Below are 26,002 nucleotides of genomic sequence, written 5' to 3' on the forward strand. Positions count from 1 at the left end.
AGCCGGAGCAGCCCGGGCCCCCAGCCGCCGCCGCCACCGCCGCCGCCGCCGCCGCCCCCCGCCTACCCGCCCGCCGGACAAAGCCCGAGAGCCCGCGCGCAGAGCCATGTCCTCGTCCGCCGGCAGCGGCCACCAGCCCAGCCAGAGCCGCGCCATCCCCACCCGCACCGTGCCCATCAGCGACGCCGCGCAGCTACCTCATGACTATTGCACCACGCCCGGGGGGACGCTCTTCTCCACCACGCCGGGAGGTGAGCGCCGGCCGCCCCGCCGCGGCCCGGAGCCTGCAGCCCGTTTCCTCCGCCGCGTCCTCGCCGGCCTCCCGCCGCGGGCCTTTAACTCAGGGCGTGTCCAAGCGTGGCCGCCTCCGCAAGCGCAGCTCCGCCAAAGCCCCCCAACCCCGCCCCCCAGCTCCTCCAAAGCCCCCGTGAGACTGCTTTCGGGAGCCTTAACTTTGCGTTCTCTTTTGGCTGCAACTCGATTCAGCGCGCGCCCACTCTGGGAACGGGGCTCTCCCGTCGCTGGGCGGGGTGGGGGGGGAGCCCTTGTTCCCGCTTCGTGGCAGCTTTCCCCGCTCGACCCAGTTTTCCCCCCTCTGCCTCCTCCTGGGCCGATTCGTCTACACTTGGCCTGGCTCTCGTTCTGCGTTGCCTCTGCCTCTTGCCTGTCGTGCATTTGTGCACATTAATGCTTGATTTTGGAGCTCTGTCCCGGGCCTTTTTAGAAAGAACAGGCAGAGTATTTCGCTCTTGGGACTCTGCGATGACTTGTTTTGCTGCTTTTAGAACGGCAGGAGGAGGCTGGAATGTAGAGTTTGGACGCCTCGCCCAGCGTTATCCTGCTTTGACAGCATTGTTTACTTGCTGGACGAGGCCCCACGAGAGGGGGGCGGGGAGTCCCCAGGCTCAGGCTAGGGGAGAGAATGATAAAATAATACTCAAGAAATAGCCAAGGGAAAGGACGTGGGGGTAGTAGAACGCTGGCAGTCCTGACGATAGGTTTTTGGCGGTGACGCTTTTGGGGATAGATGAGGAGGGCATTGGCAAGAAGGGCACCCGGGTCGGTGGGATTGCTTGGTTCTGGGGAAGGGCAGCGCAGGGAGAGTTTTCCGAGCATTGCTTTTCGAAGTATGACCAGGAACTGTTTACAAGGAAGAACACTGGGGTGGAGGTGAACCACGTTGAATTTGTCACGGGAAAAGGGAGCTCAAAGGTTGTGTGTTCCCTGACTGGGCTGTTCTTCAGGGGGAGGGGACTAGAGAGCAATCTTGTGGGACCTTATTGAAGGGATGGCGCTTCATTTTAACTTCGGAACTTTGCCTTCTTTTGGTGTTGGGGTGGCCTCTCTAGAGGGTTGAACTTTGCTGGCAGCCTCTGCCGGAGGAGATGGCTAGCTTCGTTCCTGTGGGCTGGGCTCACCAGTTGAACTACAACCAATCCGGTGCAGTTAGGCCCGGGTGATCCTTGAATTGGTTGCACAATAGCAAGGCCCACAGAGTAGGAAGACTTTTTTGCCAACAAGGGATAAAAATGAGGAGAGAGCTCTACAGAGGAATCCATCCAGGCCACTTTAGGGGACGGGTGGCTGCCTTGGAAGACTTTAAAATGACCCAAGCAGGAGGAGTTCATCAGAGTTTTTGGATAGCTGGGCTTAGAGAGGCTTTAACTTTGCAGGACAGTGGGATGACTCCGTGAGGAGAACCCTCCCTCGTGACCTGATCTGTTCAAGGCCAGCCCCTGAGCATGCTTCGATCCTGCTTTTTGATCGTGAAAGATTTTGGCAGACCAGTATCTGCTCCAGATAGAGTTGTCCTGAACTTGAGCTGACAGCTTTTAAGAAATGGGTACTGTTTTCCAAGGTGATAGGAAGGGATTTATAACTTCTTGCAAAATTCTTTGTGGTACTGGTCAGTAAATGCCCGCGCTTCTAGCCGTTGAGAACATGTCATGGTTAACAACTGCACTCAGCTATTATTTATGCGGGGAAGGAACTGAACTTTTAGCTATATATTAATCATTATTCCCCTGATGGAAGAGCCACAGAGGGGGTACCTTTCGGGCATATTTCAAACAGCCAAGCTACGTTGCTTTTAAAATAAGGACACAGTCTTTAAACATTGCTTTAAAGATAGAAGCCTGTTTCATAGTCTGGATTAGTTCCTTAAGTGCTTAGAAAGATTCTGCCAGAAATACTGATTCATTTACCCTTCCTTCCAACTTACAGTCACTACTGCTTTCTCAAATATCACTTAACCTGTCTCCCGATAGTTTCTGTACACAGTTTTTTGTTTCAGATTTAAATACTTGTCATCTTAGCTCATCTATTACATTGAACTTGTATTTATTGGTAGAGCAGGTTGTAATCTTTGGATTTTTAGCACGAAGACTTAACATAATGCGTTTATAGGATATAGCACTGTTGGGATTGGATTTAATCACTCTTAACTCAGTGCTGTTTAGATGTGCAGTAGTTACTGATTTAATATTTCCCCCTTTGGAAACTTTCCCCTCCTCTGGTGGTTTGCTCATCTCTCTTGTACGTTCCTCTCTCTCCCACCATATAATTGAGCCGGGAAGATAGTTTTGTTATTTGGTCTCCTCCAGGCACCTGAATTAATGTGATTAGGTATTTTAAATGAGTTTTGTGGGCCTAGTGCAGTGCTTTGCACAAAAGAGCACCACAAACCAAAGTAGGAAAATGCAGTCCTTGCTCTCAGTGATCTTAAAATCTTGAAGGGGGTTGGGGACTGATAAGATTTTTTGTTTTAGAACAAAAAAAACCGTATAGAATCCAGTGCTAACATACATTTCAGGTGTGAAAACATTAAGAAAAATGATAGTAAGCTTGCATGGGAAATCTCTCTTTAGTGGGAAGGAAGGGGATTAGCATGTCCTGTCTTAAACTTCTGGAAACCTTCTGGAGTGTCATACACGTGTTGGCAGTATTCCAAGATAACAGTTGATGTGCTGAATGCCCTAAATGATCAGACTGGGCAGGGACATTCACAACATAGTGAACTTATGATTTCTTCTCCTTTGAGAGTTCTTCATTTTTTGGGGATCAGAGGTTACAGCCTACCCCTTGGGAAGGTTTCTCAAAACTGCCTTCTCATGGTTTAGGAAATGAGAGGTGGGTGGAAACGGACTTGCTCTGACCTTTGGATTTCTCAAACTGCTAGAAGAGTACCTACCTGTTTTCATTGTTAAGGAGGAGGAACATTTTTGTTGAGTAAATTCAAGGCAAAAAAAAAAATGCCCTTGGATTTTATTTTACTTTGTTTTATCTGCCTGTGGAGGAGTGAGGATGCTATTTGGCTCTTCCTTTGAGAAGCTACATCTAGCCTCAATGGAAGGGAAAGTTACTGTAGTTGTCTTCACTTTTATAACACTTTGGTTAGCTGGAAGGCACCTGATGCTCTCGTAAGTTCTGAACTTTCTCCTTCTAGGAGTGTTGTGCTCTGGGAAACGAACAGAAACAGAGAGAACTCTTTAGCCTTCTTTCTGCCTTTCTTTTCCTGCATAACATCCTCATCAGCTGTGGAAAAGTGCTGTTGCCATAACAAGAGTGCCAGCGGGGAACTAACTGTGATGGTCTAAAATCTTGTTCGTGCTGCTGTTTCCTCGGCCAGCTGGAGAGTTGCTGTGATGGGTTCGCTGGGTCAGAATTACCTGAAGGCCATTGCAAGGGTCTGGAAATAAAGAAGGTAGGAAGAAGGGAAAATAATCCTCTTGGAGTGAGCTATAGTAAAATAAGAGTATTTGAGAGGAGTCCAAAGTTTTGACCTGGTTCCCTTCTTGGGAGATGAATAGAGCTCTATGTAGATCTGGGGAAGGAAGGTCAGTTTCTGACTGTTGTGAAATTTCTAACTCCATGACCTTGGGTTGAGTTTATTCTAGGCCAAAACCTTCTGAACCAACAAATGTACTTACTTGGCTCCCTAGCTTCGTTATTAACCAAAGGACTTCCTTATGACATGGGAGAAGTACATGAAAAGCATAATGAAAGGTGTTCAGTCCCTCTGCCTTGTGTTTGAGGAAGATTGCGTTTACTTATCTCAGAGTAACCCAAATTATTAACATGTTTGTCATTCTGTGGGAGATTCAGCTGAGGTCTCATATTCATCAGCTGCCAAAGTATATATTAAAGAAGATGTACTTCAGTTTTTATGTTGGGTGCATTTTTTGCTCACAGAGGATTGAATTCTGGGGCGCCTGGGTGGCTCAGTCAGTTAAGCGTCTGCCTTTGGCTCAGGTCATGATCCCGGGGTCCTGGGATCGAGCCCCACATCGGGCTCCCTGCTCAGTGGGGAGCCTGCTTCTCCCTCTCCCACTCCCCCTGCTTGTGTTCCCTCTCTCGCTGGTCTTTCTCTGTCAAATAAATAAATAAAATCTTAAAAAAAAAAAAAAAGGATTGAATTCTGAGCCTGGGGGAGGCAGCAGTCTACGTCCTCAAAGCATATAGCAATGCACTGTTTGAAAGCCTCTGCCTGTCCTAAGTCAGATGCAGTCTGACCATGGAAGACAGCTCTTACAAATCGATAGTGTAGCATGTATGAAGGCCCTGTGCACAGCTCCTTCAGCTCGCTGAGGCCTGTTGTGGGCAATAGGAAGAGCGAAAAGTGATGACTCTGTAACCTGACACTAGCAGGGTTACTCAGGAAAGACTTACGACTGGAGTCTTAACAACAGTTTTCTAAGAGGGGTCTTGCAAAGGGGTCCCTGGATGGCTCAGTAGGTAGAGCACACGACTCTTAACGTCAGGGTCGTGAGTTCAAGCCCCATGTTGGGTGTGGAACCTACTTTAAAAAAAAAAAGGAGGCGTCTTACGTGGTTTGGCTGCACTGTAGGCTTGATTATGTGTGTGTGTAAAAATGTGCAGATCAGATAGGGTACAGTTAATGTGGAGTAAGCTAGTTCATCTGGTTGGAGAAGAATACAGCCTGAGCAGGAGAATAGTTTGTTGGTGAGCGGCAGAACTTTTTTTTGGCTTCCAGGTCTTTTTATGAACGATGTAATATTTAAACGATTTTTGTTACTCCATTTATAAATAATAGAACAAAAGTCAGTTGAGAATTGGAGTCATTCACCTTACTGAATAGGCAAGGCCTAGACTCTCATTTTCAAATTTGTTCATCGTGGAACTTGGTTTTGCGAAGGCCCCTTAGAACCCGTGTTTTAACAGGCAGCCGCTGTGCATCCTATGGGTGGCTAGTTTTTAAAGGTCCCCTGCACCCGTTCTCGGGCCATTGAAGCCAAAAGCTCAGAAATCCCTGAGTGTTTACATCTAAGTAAATCTTTCAGATCTTCAGGATGAATGCCCTGGCAAACAGAAGCTGTTCAATTCATTGAGTGGTTTAAGAAAGTAAAAACTTTAACAAGCAAGGAGAAATGAACTGGAGAATGCAATTCAATTCGTGTAGATTCCATGGGATTTTTAGTAGACAAGAGCATGTCGTCTGTAAATAGTGATAGTTTTATGTCTCCGTGGTTTATCTGAGTGCCTTTTATTTTTTTTGTCTAATTGCTCTGGCTAGAACTTTCGGTACAGTGTTGAACAGAAGTGGCAAGATAGTGTGAACAGATGCCCTTGACTTGTTCTCAGTGTTAGAGAGAAAACATCTAGTCTTTCACCATTAGGTAAGATGTTAGCTGTGGGTTTTTCATAGATACCCTTTATCAGATTGAGGAAGTTCCCTTTTCTTCCTAGTCTGTTGAGTGTTTCTGTCATGAAAGGGGGTTGGATTTTGTCAAATGCATTTTTTTTTTTTACTTAAATAGAGTTGATTGTGTGATTTTTGTTTTTTATCCTGTTGACATGACATATTGTGTCAGTTGATTTTTGGATGTTGAACCAGCCTTGTATTCTTGGGATAAATCCCACTTGGTCATGGTATATAATCATTTTTATGCGTTGCTAAATTTGTTGTGCTAATACTTGGTTGAGGATTTTTACATCTCTATTCAGAAGAGGTATTAGTCTGTATTTTTCTTGTGATGTCTTTGGTTTTAGAATCAAGGTAATACTGGCCTCATTCAATTCTGATTATTTTAGAAATGGCCTGCTGCTTCTAGCAGAAATGCTGACTATTTACTGGTGAAGGTAGACCATTGTTGTCTAGGTGTTAAGAGACACTTTTCAGAAAGCGTGAGAGGCTTGTGATTCTTCATCTTAAGATGTCGTAATTAATCGTTTGGGCCTCAGAGGAGCCCGTGTCACCCCGAGAGACTGTTTATGTTAGAGTCAGGCTGCTTGTAGGTTGAAATGAAACTGTTCTCTGGTCAGGTAAGTTCCTAGAATCACGAATAGGCAGTAGATAAAAACAGTGACCTAGACCAGGGCTCTCTAGCCGACTCTTGCCTCTCACAGACTTGGTTGGTAGACTTCAAGCTCCTTACTTGAAAAGTGGAAGATGTTCATAGATAGGCATTATTTTTATTTTTTAAATAAGTGCCCAAGAGGAGGGAACTTTGGAAGAAAGCAGACCGTTGGAATGAAAGCCAAGTTTGAATCTGAATGTTTTCCCCATACCCAATAGCAGTGATCCTTCGTTAATTATTAGTATTACAGACAGAGGCTGAACCACATCTGTGAAATCTAATCCAAAGAACTGATCCAGGACACAGTCAGCAACCTGGCAGATCCAGTCAGCATTTTCCTGGAATCAGAGTGAGGCATTTTTGTAGAGATGATTTATTTTGGGATGAATGTTTAAGCCCACACAGAAGTGGATGTATTTGAGGGGCGCCTGGGTGGCTCAGTCGGTTAAGCATCTGCCTTGGACTCAGGTCATGATCTCAGAGTCCTGGGATTGAGCCCCGTGTCTGGGTCCCTGCTCAGCGGGGAGTCTGCTTGTCCCTCTCTTTCCCCCTCCCTCTCAAATAAATAAATAAAATATTTTTAAAAAATAGAAATGGACGTACTGGATGTACTTTATTATCACCCAGATCTTCTGACAGTCAGGGCTAGACAGACTTAAAATAATTTTGACATTTACTTAATATTAGTTCGTGGTTTGTATACCATTTTGGACCTGGTACTAGCTAAAAAGATAATCTTTTCAACTCATGTTGCAGCTGAGACTCGAGAGAACCAGATTTGCTTAACGTACCTAGTTTATTTGTGTTGTTCTCCTGACTCCTGGGTCACTATGTGTCCTTTCACAAATACTTTTAACTTCTCTGGATATTAGTTGCTTCATGTCTAAAATGACAGGCTTTTGCCAGATGTTCTCTAAGGCTCTCCTAACACTAGACCTTCAGTGTAGGAACACAGTCATTATCAACTTCCCTTTCAGCCTAGGCGTGTGTTCTGTGATGACTGTGTCCTAAGTGACAGGGCCAGGAGCCATCCCTTGACAATATCTTGGAAGTCGTTGTTCCCAGTTATTGAAACTTAGAGTTAAACAAAGGACAGTAGGATTGGCTTTTCACAAACCTTAGACGTCTCCCATTTGCCATAGTACTTTGGTCATACTAAGTTATAAGATCCTGAGGTTCCAGTTGTACCTTCTGTTGATGTAAAAAATTGCCCCTCTCTTGATTTTATTAGCACTTTAGGGATTTGATGGTGGCCCACACTGAATGTATTTTGGCCACCATCAACCTCCCTGGAGGGGGCTGGCTTAGGCAGCTTTTAGTTTCCTCTGGGTTATCTGGCATAGAGCTTTTTAGGAGTCTGTCTTTTCATCCAGAGTCTCCATGAAGAATAGATGTTTAAGCAGACATTTTTTTTTTTAAGTGGCAGTGTGCCAAGCCCCAGGATATGCACCATGGCTACCAGTCATGGCTTCCCCCAGTGTCTGGTCTGTTGTGCATCTGACCCAGTTCTGGCCAAATGAGATGTAGGGGAAAGTCTGCTAAGGGTTTGCTGAGAAAGATTTTCTCTTGGATGGAGAGAGTCCCCTGAGGGAAGCCCTGTTTAATTCCACACTCCCCCTTCCTCCTTGAACACTGTTGTGTGGGGGTGAAGGTCCATCTTAGCCTTTGGAGGAATCTTGTCACCAGCTTACTCAAGCTATGCAATTTGGGCAAGTTACTTGATGTTTCTTGTTCTGAGCTGTCATTTTGCATGAATAGATGCTTACTTCTAATATAGGAAGCAGCCATAGTTAAACAGAACTTTATGCTGGGGACCCTATGAAAGTATAGTAATGACTACCCTGTTCAGTTAACCACATTACAGTGGGCTTTCTCTAGGTGGTTTAATTTGAAGTTAATACAATTTCTTGAAAGTATATAGCATAATCCCTGGATTAATTATTTAAACTAAGCTACTTGGTCTTGAAAGAGACCCTTAGGCTTGAATGACCTCGTTTACATACCTAACCATCTTGGTAAGCGTAATTTTGGGCCTCTTTCATTGGTCTTCTTGGTCTTTGCCATTTTGAAAACTTTGTTTTTACTGTTTTCCTGGTAATGTCAGCATCTAGAAAGCAATGGGGTCAAGGTATTAGATTTATCTTAGTATCTGGTCGTTAAGGGATGAAGAAAATTTATAAATGTCTAATGTTAAAAGATTTTAAAGTTCTTATTTGTTCTGAAGTCCAAACATGTAGACTGAAGTAATATATGCACATTTTAAAAATAAGATGGAAAGGGGCGCCTGGGTGGCTTAGTTGGTTAAGTGGCTGCCTTCGACTTGGGTCATAATTCCAGGGTCCTGGAATTGAGCCCTGGATTGGGCTCTCTGCTCAGCGGGGAGTCAGCTTCTTCCTCCCCTTCTGCCCCTGTTCCTGCTCTCTCTCTCCTAACAAACAAATAAAATCCTTAAAAAGAAAAAAAAAGAAAGAAAAACAGAAGCACCTAAAATGCAAAGTAAAATGCCAGGAGACAACCGCTTTTAACGGTTTTTGTTTCTAGTGCTTTTATTGGTTACCGCTGTTGCTGTACATACATGTGCACCACAATTTCTTGGCTTGTTAATGTTAGATAATACCATTGATTCCCTGTCATGGAAGATGAGTAATCTGGAACACTTTCATTACTTTCTCCCTCTCATTTCCGCTCCCTTCTCCATTTATCAGTTTTTGTAAATTGTATTATCGGTTCTGGTTCTTCTGATAGTTACCTTTAAAATGTAAAATAATAGAGTCAAAACCTCCCAGGCACAATCTGTCAATTTAGCTCTCCGTTATATAAAGTTGTACCATCCATCCCGTCTCTACTTCCCTGGTAGGTCAACTTCTCCATTATTTTGACAGTATCAGGGCCTGCAACATTTACATACTCTCCTATAAGTATTCTTCTTTGCTTTTATTATAGTTTGATCACAAATTGTGAGATCTGGTATATAGCATATATGATATTTTGGTTCTTAACTTTTCATGGCGGTCATGATCTCAGAGTCCTGGGATTGAGTCCCATGTCTGGTTCAATCCAAGGGGCATGATTATTTTTATAGAAAACGAAATGGAAAACTCACTGGAAGGAAAAGCGTCCTTTGTCAAGGTGAAATAGAGAATTTTTTTTTTTTTAACACTCCCATCAAATGATCAAAATCACGGCGCCCTCCCTTTTTTTTTTTTTTTTTTAAAGATTTTACTTATTTCTAGAGAGAGTACACACCCGGGGGAGGGGCAAAGGGCGAGAGAGAATCTCAAGCAGACTCCCTGCTGAGCATGGAGTCCCACTCGGGGCTCAATCTCACGACCCTGAGATCATGACCTGGGCCAAAATTAAGCTGTCTAACGCTTAACTGACTGAGCCATCCAGGCGCCCCGCGGGCCATTTTAATGTTATATTCAAGGTATGTCTTGTATGGTCTTTTGTTTTCCTTTTTCAGGAATTTAAGATTAACTGACTTCTAGTTACTTGTGGCTGCATTGGTTGACATGAAACGGGCCTGACATAAATGTGGCGGGCTCTTTGGATGAAACGTGGATTACCAGCAAGTTCTTACTTTAGAAAATAGATGTCTGTGCATGCATATGTATAAGAGACCTTGAGTATTGTAGGTTTTTTAGTTTTTGTCTTGGAATAAATATAATCTCATGGTAAACACAATATATAACAAAGGAAACAAAGGTTTTTTTCTTGCCATTTTGTTCATAGTCGAATCTTAATGTTTTTCTTTGAGTAGTTTTGATTTTTTGAATGGTCAGGTGCTTTTGAATCACACCATAGATCCTTAGTCACTGACAGGCTGATTCCCCACTTTTGCTCTCTATCTGCTACAGTGAAACTTTTTTAGCTTGCAGCGATCTAAAATTCAAACACCTAAAATGCTGTCCTTTGTGCTCCTGTTTTCCCTGGCCATATTTGAGAACATTAGTGGCAACCCTTAAGATTCCAGTTCTTCAGGGTGTCCTCTAATTAATTTGCTTTGTTTGCATTCACAACCAAATGTATTTTAGGAATCCACTAAAAAACTACTAGAATTAATTGAGTTTAGCAAGGTTGCAGGATACAAGACTGGTATACAAAAACCAATTGTATTTCTGTACACTTTCAATGGACAATGCAAAAAAGGAAACAGTTCCATTTCTAACAACATGAAAATAATAAAATATATAGGAATAAATTTAATGAAAGGAGCACAAAACTTATACTGTGGAAACTACAAAACATTGTTGAAAGAAATTGGAGAAGACCTAAATAGATGGAAGGGCATTCCACATTCATAGACTGGAAGACGGCATTCTTTTTTTTTTTTTTTTTTTTTAAGATTTTATTTATGTATTTGACAGAGAGAGACACAGCCAGAGAGGGAACACAAGCAGGGAGAGGGGCAGAGGCAGAGGGAGAAGCAGACTCCCCACCGAGCAGGGAGCCCAGTGTGGGGCTCAATCCCAGGACCATGGGATCACGACCTGAGCTGAAGGCAGACGCCTAACCAACTGAGCCACCCAGGCACCCAGGAAGACGGCATTCTTAAGATGACTGTATTTCCCAGATCTACACGTTCAACACAGTCCCGTCAAAATTCCAGCTGGCTTCTTTGCATAAGTTGACAAGCTGACCCTAAAATTAATACGGAATTTTAAGAGACCTAAAATAGCCCAATTTCAATAATTATTACAAATCAAGACAGTATGGTACTGCCATAAGGATAAACATAGATCAGTGGAATAGAATTGAGAGTCTAGAAATAAACCCGTACAGTTACGGCTATTTGATCTATGACAAGGATGCCAAGACAATTAAATGGGGGGAAATAGTCTTTCCAACAAATGATACTGGTACAACTGGATATCCACGCACAAAAACTGAAGTTGGACCCCATGACTCGAAGACCTAAATGTAAAAGCTTAAAACTATAAAGCCTTTAGGAAAAAACATAGGCACAAATCTTTATGACCTTGGTTAGCAAATAGGTTCTTGAGTATGGCACCAAAAGCACAAGCAACAAAAGAAAAAGACATAAATTGGACTTTGTCAAAATTAAAAACTTTTGTGCTTCAAAGAATACCAATAAGGGAAAAAGCAACCTACAGAATAGGGGAAAATATTTGCAAATCATGTATGAGTAAGGGACACGTATTCATAAATATAAAGAACTCTTAAAACTCAAAAGTAAACAGACAACCCACTAGAAAATGGGCAAAGGATCTGAATAGACATTTTTCCAAAGAAGATGTCCATTGGGATGGCCAGTAGGCATATGAAAAGATGTTCAAACCATTATCCATCAGGGAAGTGCAAATTAAATCAAACCACAGTGAAATTTAAGAAACAAAACAAATGAGCAAAGGGGAAAAAGGGAGGGAGAGGCAAACCAAGAAACCAACTCTTCACTATAGAGAACAAACTGATGGTTACCAGAGGGGAGATGGGTGGGGGGAGGGGTGAAATAGGTGATGGGGATTAAGAAGTATACCTGTTGTGATAAGCACCAGGTGTTGTATAAAAGTGTTGAGTCACTATATTGTACACCTGACACTAATATTACACTTTGTGTTAACTAACTGGAATTTAAATAAAAACTTTAAAAAAATCAAACCACAATGAGATACCACTTCACACCCATAAGATAGCTATAATAAAAAACAGCAAGTGTGGGCTGCCATGTGTATACCCTCACATACTGCTGGTGGGAATGCAAAATGGTGCAGCCACCTTGGAAAACAGTCTGGTGGTTGCTCAAAAGATTTAACACAGAGTTAACCATATGATCTAGCAATTCTACTCTTACCAAAGAGAAATGAAAACATATGTCCACACAAAGATAGGTACATGAATGTTTATAGCAGCATTACTCAGAGTGGAAATAACCCAGATGTCCATCAACTGATTACTTGATAAAATGTGATATATACGTGTAATGGAATATTTGACAATAAAAAGAATGAAGTACTGAGAAATACTAAACATGGATGAACCTTGAAAACATGCAAGTATAAGAAGCAGTCACAAAAGATCACATATTGTGTGATTCCATTTATATGAAATGTCCAGAATAGGCAAATCTGTAGAGACAGAAAATAGTGGTTTCCTAGGGCTGCCGGGGTGGAGGGGGACTGCTCGATATGTATGGGTTATCTTTTGGGGGATGGTTGCAGTGTTCTAAAATTGATCACGATGATGGTTGCACAATTCTGTGAATCTGCTAAAAACTGTTGAATTACACACTTTGAACTATATGTGAATTACATCTCAGGAAAGTTGTAAAAAAAATGGATTTTATCGCCTCTGCAACGTCGTAGAAGTTCTTCAAAGTTTCCTTTATATCTCACACATTTAGGTAGACTCTGTACTGCTTATTTCCTAGTTGGTCAAATTACAGTTCTTTAATGCATATGCTATTGCTAATATATAATTTAGAAATAGAAAGCTTCCTTTCATCCTGTGCATTGTTTTTCACCGCCTCATCCCCAGAGTTCCAAGCTTGGCATACTGCAGAAGTAAGAATAATCTTGTTCTGACTTGCAAGTTGAAATGTTAGTTTAAGAATATCTGATGGTGAAACCTCACTCTTTTGAAACCTAGGCATGAACAAAAGTGGAGGTGATACAGCAAATATGCAAAGTGCTTCCACTAAGTCTCCTTTTATTCACTGGAAAGCCATCCCCCTCCCAGCCCGTTTGCTCTTTATTTTACATAGTGTTCTAATAAGCGAATCGCTGATTGCAAAGTCCCTACAAGGATAGAAGAAGCATCGGGTTAGGATAGGTGAATTGTGCGTCCCCCACCCCTCTTCCCCAAGTTCGTAAGTTGAAGCCCTAACCCTCAGTGTGATGATCTTTGCAGCTGGGGCCTTGGGATGTAATTAGGTTTAGATGAGGTCATGAGGCCCTCATGATGGATTAGTGCCCCTAGAAGAAGAGGCACTAGGGAGCTTGCTACCCCCTCCCTCCCCCCTCCCCACCCCACCTAAGGACACATTGAAAATGTGGTGGTCTGCATACGCAGAAGAGAGCTCTCACTCAGCGGAAGCAGACCATGCTGGCATCTCCATCTTGGGATTCTCAAGAACTGAGAAAATAGATTTGTTTAAGCCATGGTTTTTGGTTTTGTTTTTTTTTAAAGATTTTTATTTATTTATTTAACAGAGATAGAGAGCATAAGTAGGCAGAGTGGCAGACAGAGGGAGAGGGAGAAGCAGGCTCTCCACTGAGCAGGGAGCCTGATGAGGGGCTCGATCCTAGGACCCTGGGATCATGACCTGAGCCGGAGGCAGCCGCTTAACCGACTGAGCCACCCAGGCGCCCCTAAGCCGTGGTATTTTGTTGTGGCAGCCCGAGCTGACTGAGACTTGGGGAGAAAGGGGGTGTTCTCAAGCCTAATAGGGAGGAAACAATGAGGAAAGGGGCACTTGCAGGCTATTTGAATTCTGTACAGTGGAAGGAAAATAAAGCGCCTAGGCTCCCAGAGTTCGTAGGCCACAGCATAGTTTATGAAGTGATCTTCAGAATGGTGACCCCCGTTCATCAAGCAAGGGTCAGATTGTTTTCTGTTTAAGGTGGTAAAAAGTTTTAAATCTGTACAAGAAGAACTTCCATCCAAAATAATTCGCATTATTCACTTTTTGAAAGTTAAACTGTTTTCTGCTATCCAAAATGACTCGTGCCTCATAATTTCCAGATGCCTTTTTAAGTTGTTACTACAGTTCTTATTTTTCAAAGCAAAGAGGGTGAAGGTAGATTTTTTACTTTCCTTGTCCTAAAATTGTATTTGAGACAGGACATAAGACCTGTGTCTCCTTTCCACTGGGGACGAATGATTTCCAACTTTTCCAAGTGTTCTCCGGGGGTTGGAGGGAGGCATGAAGAGGTGCTCTGCTAAGGTTAGGTTTATGGTGTGAGGCCTGTCATAAATGAGCTGTGGGCCTTTGCCTCTCAGTTATTCTAAAAGTAAAGATAGGAAGATAATTCTAGCCCACTGTAGGACTCGGAGACTTCCTCTGTGAAGTTTTCAGCCTTTGCCTGCCTCATTTAGCCTTCAAAATGAAAGAGCTGACAGGTAACAGTAATTAGAGCTGTTGACCTGGTTTGTGCCATGCTGTCCTTCAGAGATGATCCTCTCCAGCATCCCCTTTTACTACCAGCGAGGCCCCCTTTACTATTCTGAAATGAACTTGGATTATAGGACCTGCCTGCTCGCGTAATCTTTAAAACTGCATATTTCTGTTCTGTAAGCAAAAATAAGCAGATTACCTAATTTCTAAAATACATAAGTACCCAGGCCTTGGCAAACTTAGAAAACTGAAAAACAGAAACTGCTTCTACCAGTGTCTGTCGCCCTCCCGAGGGGGCAGTAACGGCCCCACCATCCTACTGCGTGCCTCTGGAGAAGCCGCACTCGGGGGACCAGCGGGGCGGCCCATCCGCTTCTCACCCCAGTGTTCATGCGTAAGTGGCAGTTACCGTCTGACTCCTTTCACTTCCAACACTGTGGCCCTACTCTGGGCGTCCCGGGCAAAGAGGCAGGGTGCAGAGCAGGCTGTGCTGGGAGTCCGCACACCAGGGGCTCGGTTCCAGTGTTGCCTCTCGTTTGCTCGGTGAGCTCCATCAAGTCACTTTCTGGGTGTCCGCTTCATCTGTCAAAGTGACCCCCCTAGCCCCTTCCGTCATCCTCTTCTCTTACTATTTCTTTCATATTTCGTCTATTCTCAGATCACTGTTACTAGGCTTTTGGTAGAAGATTGAAGTCGGGTTCTTTCTTTTTTTAGGATTTTATGTTTAAGTCGTCTTTACACCCAGTGCAGGGCTGGAAATCACAACCCCTAGACCAAGAGTCACACGCTCCACCCACCAAGCCAGCCAGGTGGCTCCGAAGTTGGGTTCCTCACTTTAATGAACAGGAGAATGCCCGAGGAACTTAAAGATAGGGATTTCCAGGTTCGAAGCCCCAGGGATTCTGATTCAGGTAGAATATTTTTAAACAAGCTTTCCAGAGGATTCTGGTGCAGATACCTGCAAAAATATACTGTCCTAATAGGTGCCAAATATGGCACGGCATTTGTCTTAGTACTTTATCATGGAGAGCCTGAGAGCCAGATACTTTATTTTCACCTCTTATAAATCATAAATATGATTGTGTATGCAGTGTAGTTGTAACAGAACTAGGTAGTAAGAAAAAATTGATCTCCTTTGGAGTTGGTTTGAAAGCCTTAAAGGTTTTGTTTTGAGATGCCTACATGTGCTAATGGATGCCCATCTGAGAACATTGCTTCCATTCGGAGACACTGAGTCATTCTTTCCTGTGACAGATTTTGTAGTACCAAGAGGAGAATGTGTTTAGCACTTGATTCTGGTTGTAAAAGCAAGGATGCGGGGGGCGGGGGGGCAAATTGGAGGGTAGGAGTCTTTTTTGGCCATTTTCTCACCTAGAAACCACTAGTTTGACTCTTATTTTCCATCTAGTTGGAAAGAAATGACTTACTAGCATTTGCGTGAAACTGTCATGGTACTACTGTGATATGGATCCCGAGAAAACCAGAGTTTGTAATCCATTTTCCAGCTACTTAGCATGATGTCCGGGTCATCTCTTTAGCGTAAATGTTCATCTCCTTCCTTCTTTGGGAAGACTCCAGAATTTCCATTCTTCTTGCAGTAGATGCCTTGCTTTTTTCCACTCGCTTCCTCACATTTCAGGTAGATTGGTTAGCTGTTTTGTTCTTCTGTTTCCGGGGATGTAGCTGTCACATGTTATTTGAGGAAATCTGCCTGAACCAGACTCTCCTTATGACAAGGAGTGCTTTCACTTGAGGATCTGTAAGCATTGACCAGCAGGCAGGAGTATTTAGATTCTCCCTCTTTAAGTGGGTAACTTCGTGCACAATCTAATTTTCATATACTACTACTTTTAACTTACATGCCTGAACCTTTTCCTTCTCTGGATTTAATCTTAGTGTGAGCAAGATGCCTCAATCTGACCACATCCCTTTGTTCTGTAGACAGGGGTGCTGGGTGGCCATTCCCCCTTTCTCCCCTCCTTCAGCAGACATCACTGAATAGTGGCCATGTCCTCGACCACTGAGCCAGCTGTGCTCCTAGGGTCTGGAGCAGAGCCCCAGGCGTCCGCTACACTAAGCCATCATCAAGCATCTCTAAATTGTCGCTTAGTTTTAGATCTTGTTTATAGCCATTTGTACCTTGGGCTGACCATGACAGAAGAAATAGAAGCAGTAGATTTTCTTAACTATTCGTCAGGTCAAATGCAGTCTTCAGAAGGATTGTTGTAAAACACTCTGGTAGTACTTACTGGGTTGCAGATTGTTTTGTAAAATAGAGAAGGGTCCAGCTTCTACCACAGCTCTGTCTGGGAAGAATGGTGGTCTCAGTGCCTTTGGAAAGCCTTCAACTTAAAGGCAGCGATCTATCTATTGGTGATTTTTTCACTTGTTTATTATTTCATTTAAAACTTTCTAAATGGTAGAACCAAGGTCACATAGAACTAAGACCTGGCATAAGGAAGTCACAGGCTTTAGAGAGGCAAATCGATAAACAGGTGACCTATAATAGGTGATATGTATGGAGTAAGATGCGGGAAAGAATTTTTTTTTTTTTTAAAGGTTTTCCGTAAAGGAAGTGATGTTGGGGCTGAGCCTTAAAGATGAGCGGAAGAGGAGGAAAAGGCGCTCCTCCAGCAGAGGGGCCTGGTCCCAGGCAGGGAACAGAAAGCTTATCCTTTTTGCTTGAACTGTGAACCCTCAAGGGTTAGGTTTAGATGGAATTTAAAATAAATTCCCAGTAATATTATATGGTTGTTTTTTTTTTTTTTTTAAGATTTTATTTCTTTATTTGACAGAGAGAGACACAATGAGAGAGGGAACACAAGCAGGGGGAGTGGGAGAGGGAGAAGCAGGCTTCCCGCGGAGCAGGGAGCCCAATGCGGGGCTCGATCCCAGGACCCTGGGATCACGACCTGAGCCGAAGGCAGATGCCCAACGACTGAGCCACCCAGGCGCCCCCCCTCAACCTTTTTTAAAGATTTTATTATATGTTGATAGCCCCTTAATTTGTTTCAGACTCTTGAACCCTGTTTTCCAGGAACCCGAATCATTTATGATCGAAAGTTTCTGTTGGATCGTCGCAATTCTCCTATGGCTCAGACCCCGCCCTGCCATCTGCCCAATATCCCAGGGGTCACCAGCCCTGGCACCTTAATCGAAGATTCCAAAGTAGAAGTAAACAATTTGAACAACTTGAACAATCATGACAGGAAGCATGCAGTTGGTAAGAGAACGCCAATTTGGGGGGCCGAGTGGGTAGCCCTGGGAATTCAAATGTCAGTCGGCTACAGGTTGAAAAATTGATGCCTCAGTTACAACCGACATTCGTTTATAGGTCTCTAAGGTTCCCAGCTCCCAACACCCAAGGCTTACTGAACTGTTCTGGAAATCCTAGGTTCTAAATCATAAGTGAATCTAATCCGGGAGCGGGGAAAAATCCAAACTCAGGGCATAGGAAATCCTTAGATGAGTCCTTGAGCCAGGCCTCAAGTCCTGCCTTGCCTGGGCTGTACTGGACTAGGAGTAACACATAGAATAGAACTGAACAGGCCCCATTTCCATTGCCTTTCAGAAATAGATCTATTTCTTACAAGAAGAATGTCATTTTTGTGGTGCAGGGGGAAATAGGGTTTGTTTCCCGCATTTTCCAGGACTGCCTATGATACCTAGACACACAGACACACACACACAGAGACACACACACGCGCGTGCGCTGAGTAAGGAGTCCACTCTGTCTCTGTGGAAGCAGAAGAGGGAGTAGAAATGGCCAGCTCCTGAGGTTCGCCCCGGGTTGTACTCCCCGACCTCTGTGCGGGAGCCAGCATTCTGCCTCCTCAAATTCCAAATGAGCTTTTTCTGGACAATGTGTTGATTGAGAGCAGGGCCAAAGTTCAGAGCCTCCAGAAGAGTTTGCCGACATGATAGATGGCAAGGAGCTCCCGCTGGGGCCGCCTGTAGCCAGAGGGATGCTAGGCAAGTTTTCACTTGGATCTTCTTCCCCAAATCCAACTCCTTGTGGGTTGTTTGAGTGCCATTCTTTTTTTTTTTTTTCCAGATTAAAAAGACCAGCCAAAGCAATTACTTGTTTTAAGGCCGCAGAGAATGGGAGAGTTTGGATTCTTTTTTGACCCTCATGCAGAGGAATGACAGAGCTGCTTGGCTTTTCCTTTGGGGCTAAACTTGTCTTGATTCTTCCTAGGGGATGATGCTCAGTTTGAGATGGACATCTGACCGTCCCGCAGGAGCAGCAGGAAAGCAGCAGTGCTGAGGCTGTATACACCGGATTGGGCCCATCGGATCAACAGTGAACGGACAGAGGGGCAGCCAGCAGTCCCATTGCAGCCCCCGAGACCTCCTCTTCCTTCCTCTGGGTGCCAAATGATGCGAAGATGAGCTTCATCTGACCATTTCCCCTCCCTGTTTCCTGCCCCCCTTCCCAGTTACACAGAGTTGATCCAAGATCCTTGGCATATTTCCGTAGACCTAAGCAGCCCACAGAGGAAAGCAGTTAAACTCTGGCTTCCGTAGTTATTTTACAGTTGAGAAAACCTGTCCTCCCCCTACCCCCCATTTTTTAAAAATCCCAAATCAAATATCAACCTGCCAACAATTGCCTGGCTGGGAAGTCTGGGGAAGTGACACAGAGGTGTGGTGGGTTCAGCATTGTCCGTGTCCTGACCCTCTGTCTGCCCTCCCTGTCTCTCCCACCTGTGGTTCAGAGCTGTAGGAGTCTGAGTGTCGGGTCTTCACAGCCATCAGAGGGCAATGGTAATGGAGAGGAGAGCCACTCTCCCTCGTACCCTGAGCTGTTTGTCCTTCAGGCCAGAGTGCAGTTTGTACAGCTCTGCTAGCATCACCCTGCGACGTTTTCTGAGGTCCACTTCCCCTCCTTCCTCTGGCAGGGGTGTCTTCTGTCTTTGATATTCGAGCGCCGCTTCCCAGTCCTTCACTTAGCACATCTGTGCAGAAAGGTGTGAGCCCCACCTGAGGGGGGAGTCCTTGGGAAGCAGCAGGGCTCTCCTCTCCTCCTTCCTCCCTGCTAGTGCCCTGTTGCCCCCCATCCCCTTGTATCTGAGCCACCAGGGTGATTCTGCCGCTCCCCGCTCCCCGCTCCCGCAACAGGCCTACCCAAGCGACAGGCACCTGGGGGGAGGCCTGGTTCATAGCGTTCTGCCGGGTGACCCTGAAGAATGACCTGGGCAGCGTGCTGAACCAGGTGGGTACTCAGACTCAGTAGTCCTTGCTTTCTAGTCCACCGAGCTTTGGGATATTCATTGTCTCTGATTGCAGTGTCTTATAGTTTGAGTTTAAAGGGTGACTTTCAGAATGCTCTTAGAAAAGAACCAAACTTTTTTCCTTTGTAGACCTGCTGAGGCTCCTGGGATAGATAAGCATGGGCTCGAAAGTGGGTTCTCCCCATTGTCTTGCCTTCCCCATCATACTCGTTATCCCTCTCCCTCCCTCCCTCCCTCCCACCTCTCTCTCTGCCAGGCCATTTTTCAAATACACATCAAAGATACCTCAAGTGTTGGTATCTGATAATATCTCACTCCTCTTATCTGAGGAGTGATCTTTTATTTTTAAGATGACTACAGACCTATTTTTAGATATGTTTTCAATACGATTTTGAACAGCAACTTTTTAATTACACATCTTCCGGTGTTAGGAAGGTGAGAAATGTCCATGGGCGAGTCTGCTGCTCCCTGTCACCATCCTTTGTCTCCCTGAGTCCCTGACGAGCTCTTTGCTTCTCCCTCTAGTTTTGGGTGTGCATGTTTGCAGTTTGTAGTGGGTGGTGTGTCAAACTGGACCATTCTGCCTTGCCATGGCTTGTTTACGAGCGCCTCGTTCTTTCCCTCCCCGTTTGCTTTTTCATGCACCCCCTCACCCTCCCGACTATTGACTGGCACAATAATCCCGGGAGAGTGACCACCTTGTAGAAAGACTAACACCTCTGTCCTCATAGAACGACAAGTAAAGTAGCCGCTGGTGTCCTGGGAATTTCTGGTCGCATTTGGTGCCCTGAACCCTCTCATTAAGAGACCACATCCCAGGGTGAGAGTAACAGGCCAACTGGCTAGGAAAGAAAGCTGTTTGTTTTTCTTTTGAACTATGAAAAGACCCTGTTTATGAACACATTTTAGACAGAAGAGAGGAAGGCTGTCCAAGGAACTTTGTTCTGTTTTCTACTACAAAATGTGAATAGTACAAAGAGTGAACCTTCTGTGATGGTTGATGTTTCTCAGGAATAAGCTGGATCTCCAAAATTTGGGGGAGGCTTTCAGTCTCAAAAATTGATGATCAAAAAAAATATTTCCTTGTTTGTTTGTGTAATGTATCCCTGTTCTGATTTTAATTAAACTCCCAAATTTCGCTTTCCATACTCTTGGAAAAAGTTCAGTTGCACCGTCATTTGCATGAGAAGCTTGCTCAGGACCCCTTTGTCCCCTGGGAGCTTGATTCTTTGGGCATGAGACTTCTCGTTCTTCATAGCTGGCTTTGGCATTCATGGAACCTGGTTCCAACTCCAGGTAGTCGAGCAGTGAGCAGAAGAGCGCCTCTTCTTGATCTTTGTTGCTGCACTTGAAAATCTGGACTCGCTGAACAGCGGGGAATGAATTTAAAACATGCCAGCTTGAGTGATGTCAAGGCGCCATTTTCCCCTTTTCTGCCATCTTGGGAAATCTCTGCACACGGTTCCCTAATCGGAGGCCATCTTTCTAGTTTTTGCAGGGAGTGTCAGCCGTGTGATACAGCAGCAGCCTGCTCCTTCAGTCTTCTCTGCAAGGCCCTCCTTACTGGTTGGTGTCCTTTCCTGGAGGCCACTGCTATGAGAGATACTTTGATCTCCATGAACCTGCATTTTAAAGATCGTTTCACAAGGCAACAGATTAACTTGTAACAGATGACACCTTTGTGCCATGCCTCAAGAATGATTTTTTCAGGGCGAGCCAGATCCAGAAGAATGAATAATCTCTCCTGGCTTTCTCTTGGGGAGGGAGAACCCTTAGGGGACCATCTGAGTGAGATGGTTCTTAAAATCTTAGTGATCATTTGCTCTTTTTATGAGGAAACCGTGTTTCTGAACCTCTGAGGACAATCCATCTTGGTGGAAATGACCTCGTTCCTCCAAATTCCAGCAGGAGACACGCGTTGTCTTGGTCTGTCTGTACAGTATGGTTTGCTGAGACCACCACGTCTTCATATTCTGTTTAAATAGCTGAACGTCCTCAGGAGCACCCTGTCAAGCAGCTGGCTTCTTGGTATTGGGCTGTCAAGCCTGGAATTCTGTCATCCCACCTGTATTAGTTATCTTCTGCTGTGTGACAGATTACCCCCAAACTTGAAATCTTGAAAGAGCAAATGTTTTCTGTCAGCTTCTGGAGGTTAGGAATTGGGAGGCAGCTTAGCATGATGGTTCTGGCACAGGGTCGCCAGAAGTTGCCATCAAGATGTCGGCAGGGTCTGCAGTCATCTAGCTAGGACTGGAGAACCCACTTCTACGTGCGCTGTGGCTTGTTGGTGCGTTCTGTGCACACGGGTCTCTGTGTAGAGCAGCGCGAGTGTCCTCATACCAGAACAGCTGGCTCCCCTCTGAGCAGGTGACCCCAGGGAGAGGGCAAGAAGGAGTCTGCAGTGCCTTCCATGACGGCCTCTGAAAGCACACACCATCACCTCTTCCCTATTGTGTCCCTTAGAAGCAACCCCCAAGCCTGGCCGACACACAGGGGAGGGCAGTGACACCCACCTGTGAGGGGAGCAGTATCAAAGAATGTGAGGATCTACCTTAAAATCACCTCACCCCCAACAGAGGATAAAGTCAGTCCAACAGGGGGGTAGGTTAAACTAGATAACACAAAGAGATGTTGCTACTGCATCTCCAAACTGAAGAGAAGACAGACACTCTTCTCTTTCCCCAAAGTCAGCTGCTGGTTTGGAGAGTGGGGGCAAGAAATGACGATTCCCGAGAGAATAAAAAGAGCTCTACGTTTGCCTGGCTACCAGCAGTGCAAGGATGCTTCGGGGCGAGTCCTAGGCTTTGTGTCTCTCAGACTCCGCACCACGTCTTTGCATCTCCGTGAGCCAGGAACTGAAAGGGAATTGGATCCTTCTAACTCAGCCACTAAAGCGGACCTAATTGGAGTCAGGGTTGTTAAGGCAAAGGAAGAAATGTGAATGAGATGTTGGGTTACCGGGCTGAATGAAAGCTTCACGGTTTGGATTCAGGGTGAAGTAGATGATTGCATCTGGAAGCCAGGCCCCTGTCAGAGTCCAGGTGTTGGTACCTGGTCTCTGCAGCCATACGAGCTGAAACAGATTTGGGTCGGGTGGCTCACCCAAGAAGCCACTTCTCAGTTCAGTGGGGGCCATCTGGGAATTAGAAATGTCTGTCGGTGCTTGATTGCACCTCTGAATCCAGTGTGTGTCTTACCTGGGTGCCCGCCTCAGGCCGGGCTTCCTGATAGAGATGTGTCTTAAAGAGAGCCGATCAGTCGAACACATTCCTAGGGAGCCTCTCCTGGGCGTCTGGCGCCCATGCCCAGCCACGTTTTAGAGACTCGAGACATCTTCAGGATGCACGTTCCTGTCTGGCTTTATGCTCTGCCTCTTCTCTGGCCCTGCTTGGTGGAGCGTGCACTTGACTAAGAAGCATTGCTGCTGAGGCAGCCGTAAGAACAAGGGCACTTCCTCCACGAGGAAGGACTCCTCTTCACAGCACTTTCCCCTGACTTGCCTTTTTCCTTCTGCTTTTGAGGCAGAGCCACAATAGATGGTCTTTCGTTTTGCGTTTGGGCCCCCAGCTCTTTGGGACCGTCCGACCTTGGTGCGGACAGCTGTGGCAGCATGAAGCCTGCTGCCTGGGTGGCTTGTCCCCAGAGCCCGCCGTTCAGCCGGCGCACGACCCGCGTGCCATCGAGGCAGCTGGTAGGAGGGGCTCATTGTGCTGCAGCAGGACCCCAGAAACGGGCTCTTTACTCTTTCTCCCCTTCTTGGGTATTCGATGGCGTGTCAAGCATCTTGGCTGCTTGAAGCCAGGGCCCCGGGCCCTTTGAGTTCTCCCGCAGAGAGGCGGTCCACTGCCTCTCCATCTGGGCCGGAACTTGCCGGTCGAGGCATGTTTCTGGACCACAGGCACAGCAGCTGTCTATTAATCTGCGAAACCCAATCACTTACCCACCCATGACATCTGGGACCGGGTAATCATTTTAAAGAAGCACGGTTTCTTTGGGAGGGCAGTGTCTGTCTGGACTTGGAAAGGGGTGTGGTTAACCGCGCCCCCCCATTCCTGTGTCCTAACCTCTCAGCTTTTAATAAAGGATGAAATCAGATCTTGAGGCAACTGGGTCACGATTCTTTTGAATGCTTATTCCCCAGGGGCATTTCCTGTTCTAGTAAGGATTTTCCAGTTTAGCACTGAGGTTTCCTTGAGGCTAGCTCAGGAATTTCTTACAAAAGACTAAGGAGATGGATACAAACTTATTTTCTCAAGCAATCATTCATGTCTCCTTTCCCACCCTCTGGAATTTAAATTTCATTCTCTGGGCTGGTCCTAGAAGTGAATACCTTGTGGCAAAACTAGATTTAAGAGGTCTCTTGAGTTCCTGTTCAGATGGTCTGTGGTTTCTCTTTGCTTAACAACTCTGCCTGCAGCCTGGGCCAACCACACGGTATGGATGGCCGGGGGAAATGTTGCCTAGGTGAAACACAGTTCCCTGGGTATTTAAATTCTTACTCTGCCACCTTTCTAAGTGTAGGGGGCTAACCGATGCTGCAATGCTTGATAATCATGTGGCCACGCTGAAATTTCCAAAGGGAGCTCTCGCCGGTGCTTACCCCCCAAATTCCTGGACACTTCTAACAGAGAGTTCCATGAATCTAGCCCAGAATAGCCAGTCTTGCCCCCGGTGTATCCCCTTCCTCTCCATCTTAATCTTTAAAAACAAAAAACCAAGCCCAGGCCAAGGGTAATTTTTACTTGAAACCAGGAGGGTGGGGAGGAACACGAGCTAAGGACGAGTTGTCCGAGTAAGCCATCCTGCTCCTGGTGGCCGTGGCCAAACCACTGAGTCCCATGAGCCAGTGCCTTTCCCTCCCCCAAAGAGGGAGCCCGCCTCTTCCCACCTGGGTACCCCAGGGGCAAGCCTCAAAGGAGGCATCTTGGAGAGCCCAGAGGACACTCACATGCCTAGGGGTCCATTTTAAGCATCTTTAAGACATTTTCTGTATAAAACAAATGCCCTTCCCTGTCTTCGTGCCGCCAGTGGCCCAGTTCCATCCACTGAACGGAAAAGTGGAGACTGCCGTTACTTCTTTGGTCTTCCCTTCGTCCCCTTAGACGTGGTCGCCCCCCGCCCCTCCCGTCATTTCACCATCGTGGATGGAGAGCGGAGGACACCATGCGGTCTTGAGGCAGTCCCGTGTGAATCCGTGATCACTTTTGTTGGTGTGGGTTTTTTTTTTTTTTTTTTTTTTGGTAACTGTCCTAAACCAGCAGGTGTTTGGAAATTAGGGAAAAATTAAATTCTCACCAATGGTTGCTGTTACAGTTAAATCAATAAAGATCTTGAGTATCAACTTGTGTTCTGATTTGCTTACATTTTGGGGGAAACCCTGTGGATTTCACATGTGGAGGGTCTCGACCAGTGAGGTAAATGGGCAGAGATGGTGAGCCACCTCGTGGGGCGGTTCTCAGCATTGGCAGAGCACGGGCTTTGTCCGTCTGGCCCAGAGATGCAGCGAGATGCCCTGTCCCTTCCCTCAGAAGCGTGGTGGTGAACAGGTGCATGCGGGGGCCGGACACACCAGGTAGGCAGGCTCCTCTCTCCTCGGACCAGCCTCATGGAAGCGCAGACAGCGGCTTTCCCTTTTTCCGATGAGGGCTGCCTGTGCCCCGAGGGGCACCTGTCAGAAATGCATCCCCTCGGAGGTCCTAAACTAGGCTGTGCTGCAGGAGCTTCCAATTCCTTGCTATTATTAATCCAGTGAGTCCCACGTATCAATACTGCGAACAAGAATTCTGTCCTGTTGGAGATGTGAACAGAGGTCGGCAGAGTAAAAGTGGACTTGAGGAAACGTTTTCCCGTCCAGACAATGGCGTGGTTTAGTTCTGAGGCTTCAGACTGAGCCAGCCTTGAAGTCTAGCCGAGCTGCTTAGAGGCCGTGTTCCTTCCGCCAGGATTCTCTCAAGTAGGCGAGGGTTAAGAACTACCCCTTCCTGGGTGGCTGTGAGGCTCAAGGAAGGCGCTTAGCCTGGGGCCTGGTACATGAAGAGTTCGGGAAAGGGCTGGAGCACAGCCCAGTCGGCGTGGCGACCAGAGGTCAGCCAGCTGGGCCTCCTTTGCCTCGGGAATGAGCGAATTTGGGCGTGGAGCAGGCCTGGGGGCTGCACCCACCACCCAGCCGTGGGACCTCTGGAAGGACTCCTTAGGGGAAGATGGGGCCAAACCCTTCTGCTAGCACTTCATACATCCTTTCCTCTGCACAGAGGCAGGTAGGATGCTAACTTCCAAGGCCACTTAGGAATGCGGGGGCGGGGGGAGAAGGGGAGACGAGGTGGAGGCAAACACCCCACAGTGGTGCTTCTGGAGTCTTGACAACCGCCTCCCGGGTA

At 45.9% G+C, this 26,002-nt stretch overlaps 2 protein-coding genes across 3 annotated transcripts in view; one reads left to right on the forward strand and one right to left on the reverse strand.

Annotated features, from left to right (window-relative positions):
* Positions 1-328, reverse strand: part of LRRC20 (leucine rich repeat containing 20) — a 140,030-nt gene extending 139,702 nt beyond the window's left edge. Inside the window, exon 1 of the mRNA XM_064594747.1 lies at positions 198-328. The gene's annotated coding sequence lies outside the window, so the exon portion shown is untranslated. The remainder of the gene's footprint in view (positions 1-197) is intronic.
* Positions 107-24,966, forward strand: EIF4EBP2 (eukaryotic translation initiation factor 4E binding protein 2). Of its 2 annotated transcripts, XR_010412464.1 has the most exons (4): positions 107-251; positions 17,429-17,614; positions 18,590-19,606; positions 21,115-24,966. XR_010412464.1 is itself a non-coding variant. In XM_045878000.2 (3 exons), exons 1-3 carry the CDS (start codon positions 107-109, stop codon positions 18,619-18,621), a joined length of 363 nt encoding a protein of 120 aa, XP_045733956.1. In that variant the 3' UTR covers positions 18,622-20,773. The 2 variants fall into 2 exon arrangements, 1 of the variants encoding a protein (XP_045733956.1); XM_045878000.2 differs by lacking the exon at positions 21,115-24,966 and having other exon boundaries at positions 18,590-20,773.
* Positions 24,967-26,002: the final 1,036 nt, after the last annotated feature.

Source organism: Mirounga angustirostris, unplaced genomic scaffold (assembly GCF_029215605.1).
Source record: "Mirounga angustirostris isolate CCGP_5_RB_7025 unplaced genomic scaffold, mMirAng1.0.hap1 SCAF_6, whole genome shotgun sequence".
Taxonomy (NCBI): domain Eukaryota; kingdom Metazoa; phylum Chordata; class Mammalia; order Carnivora; family Phocidae; genus Mirounga; species Mirounga angustirostris.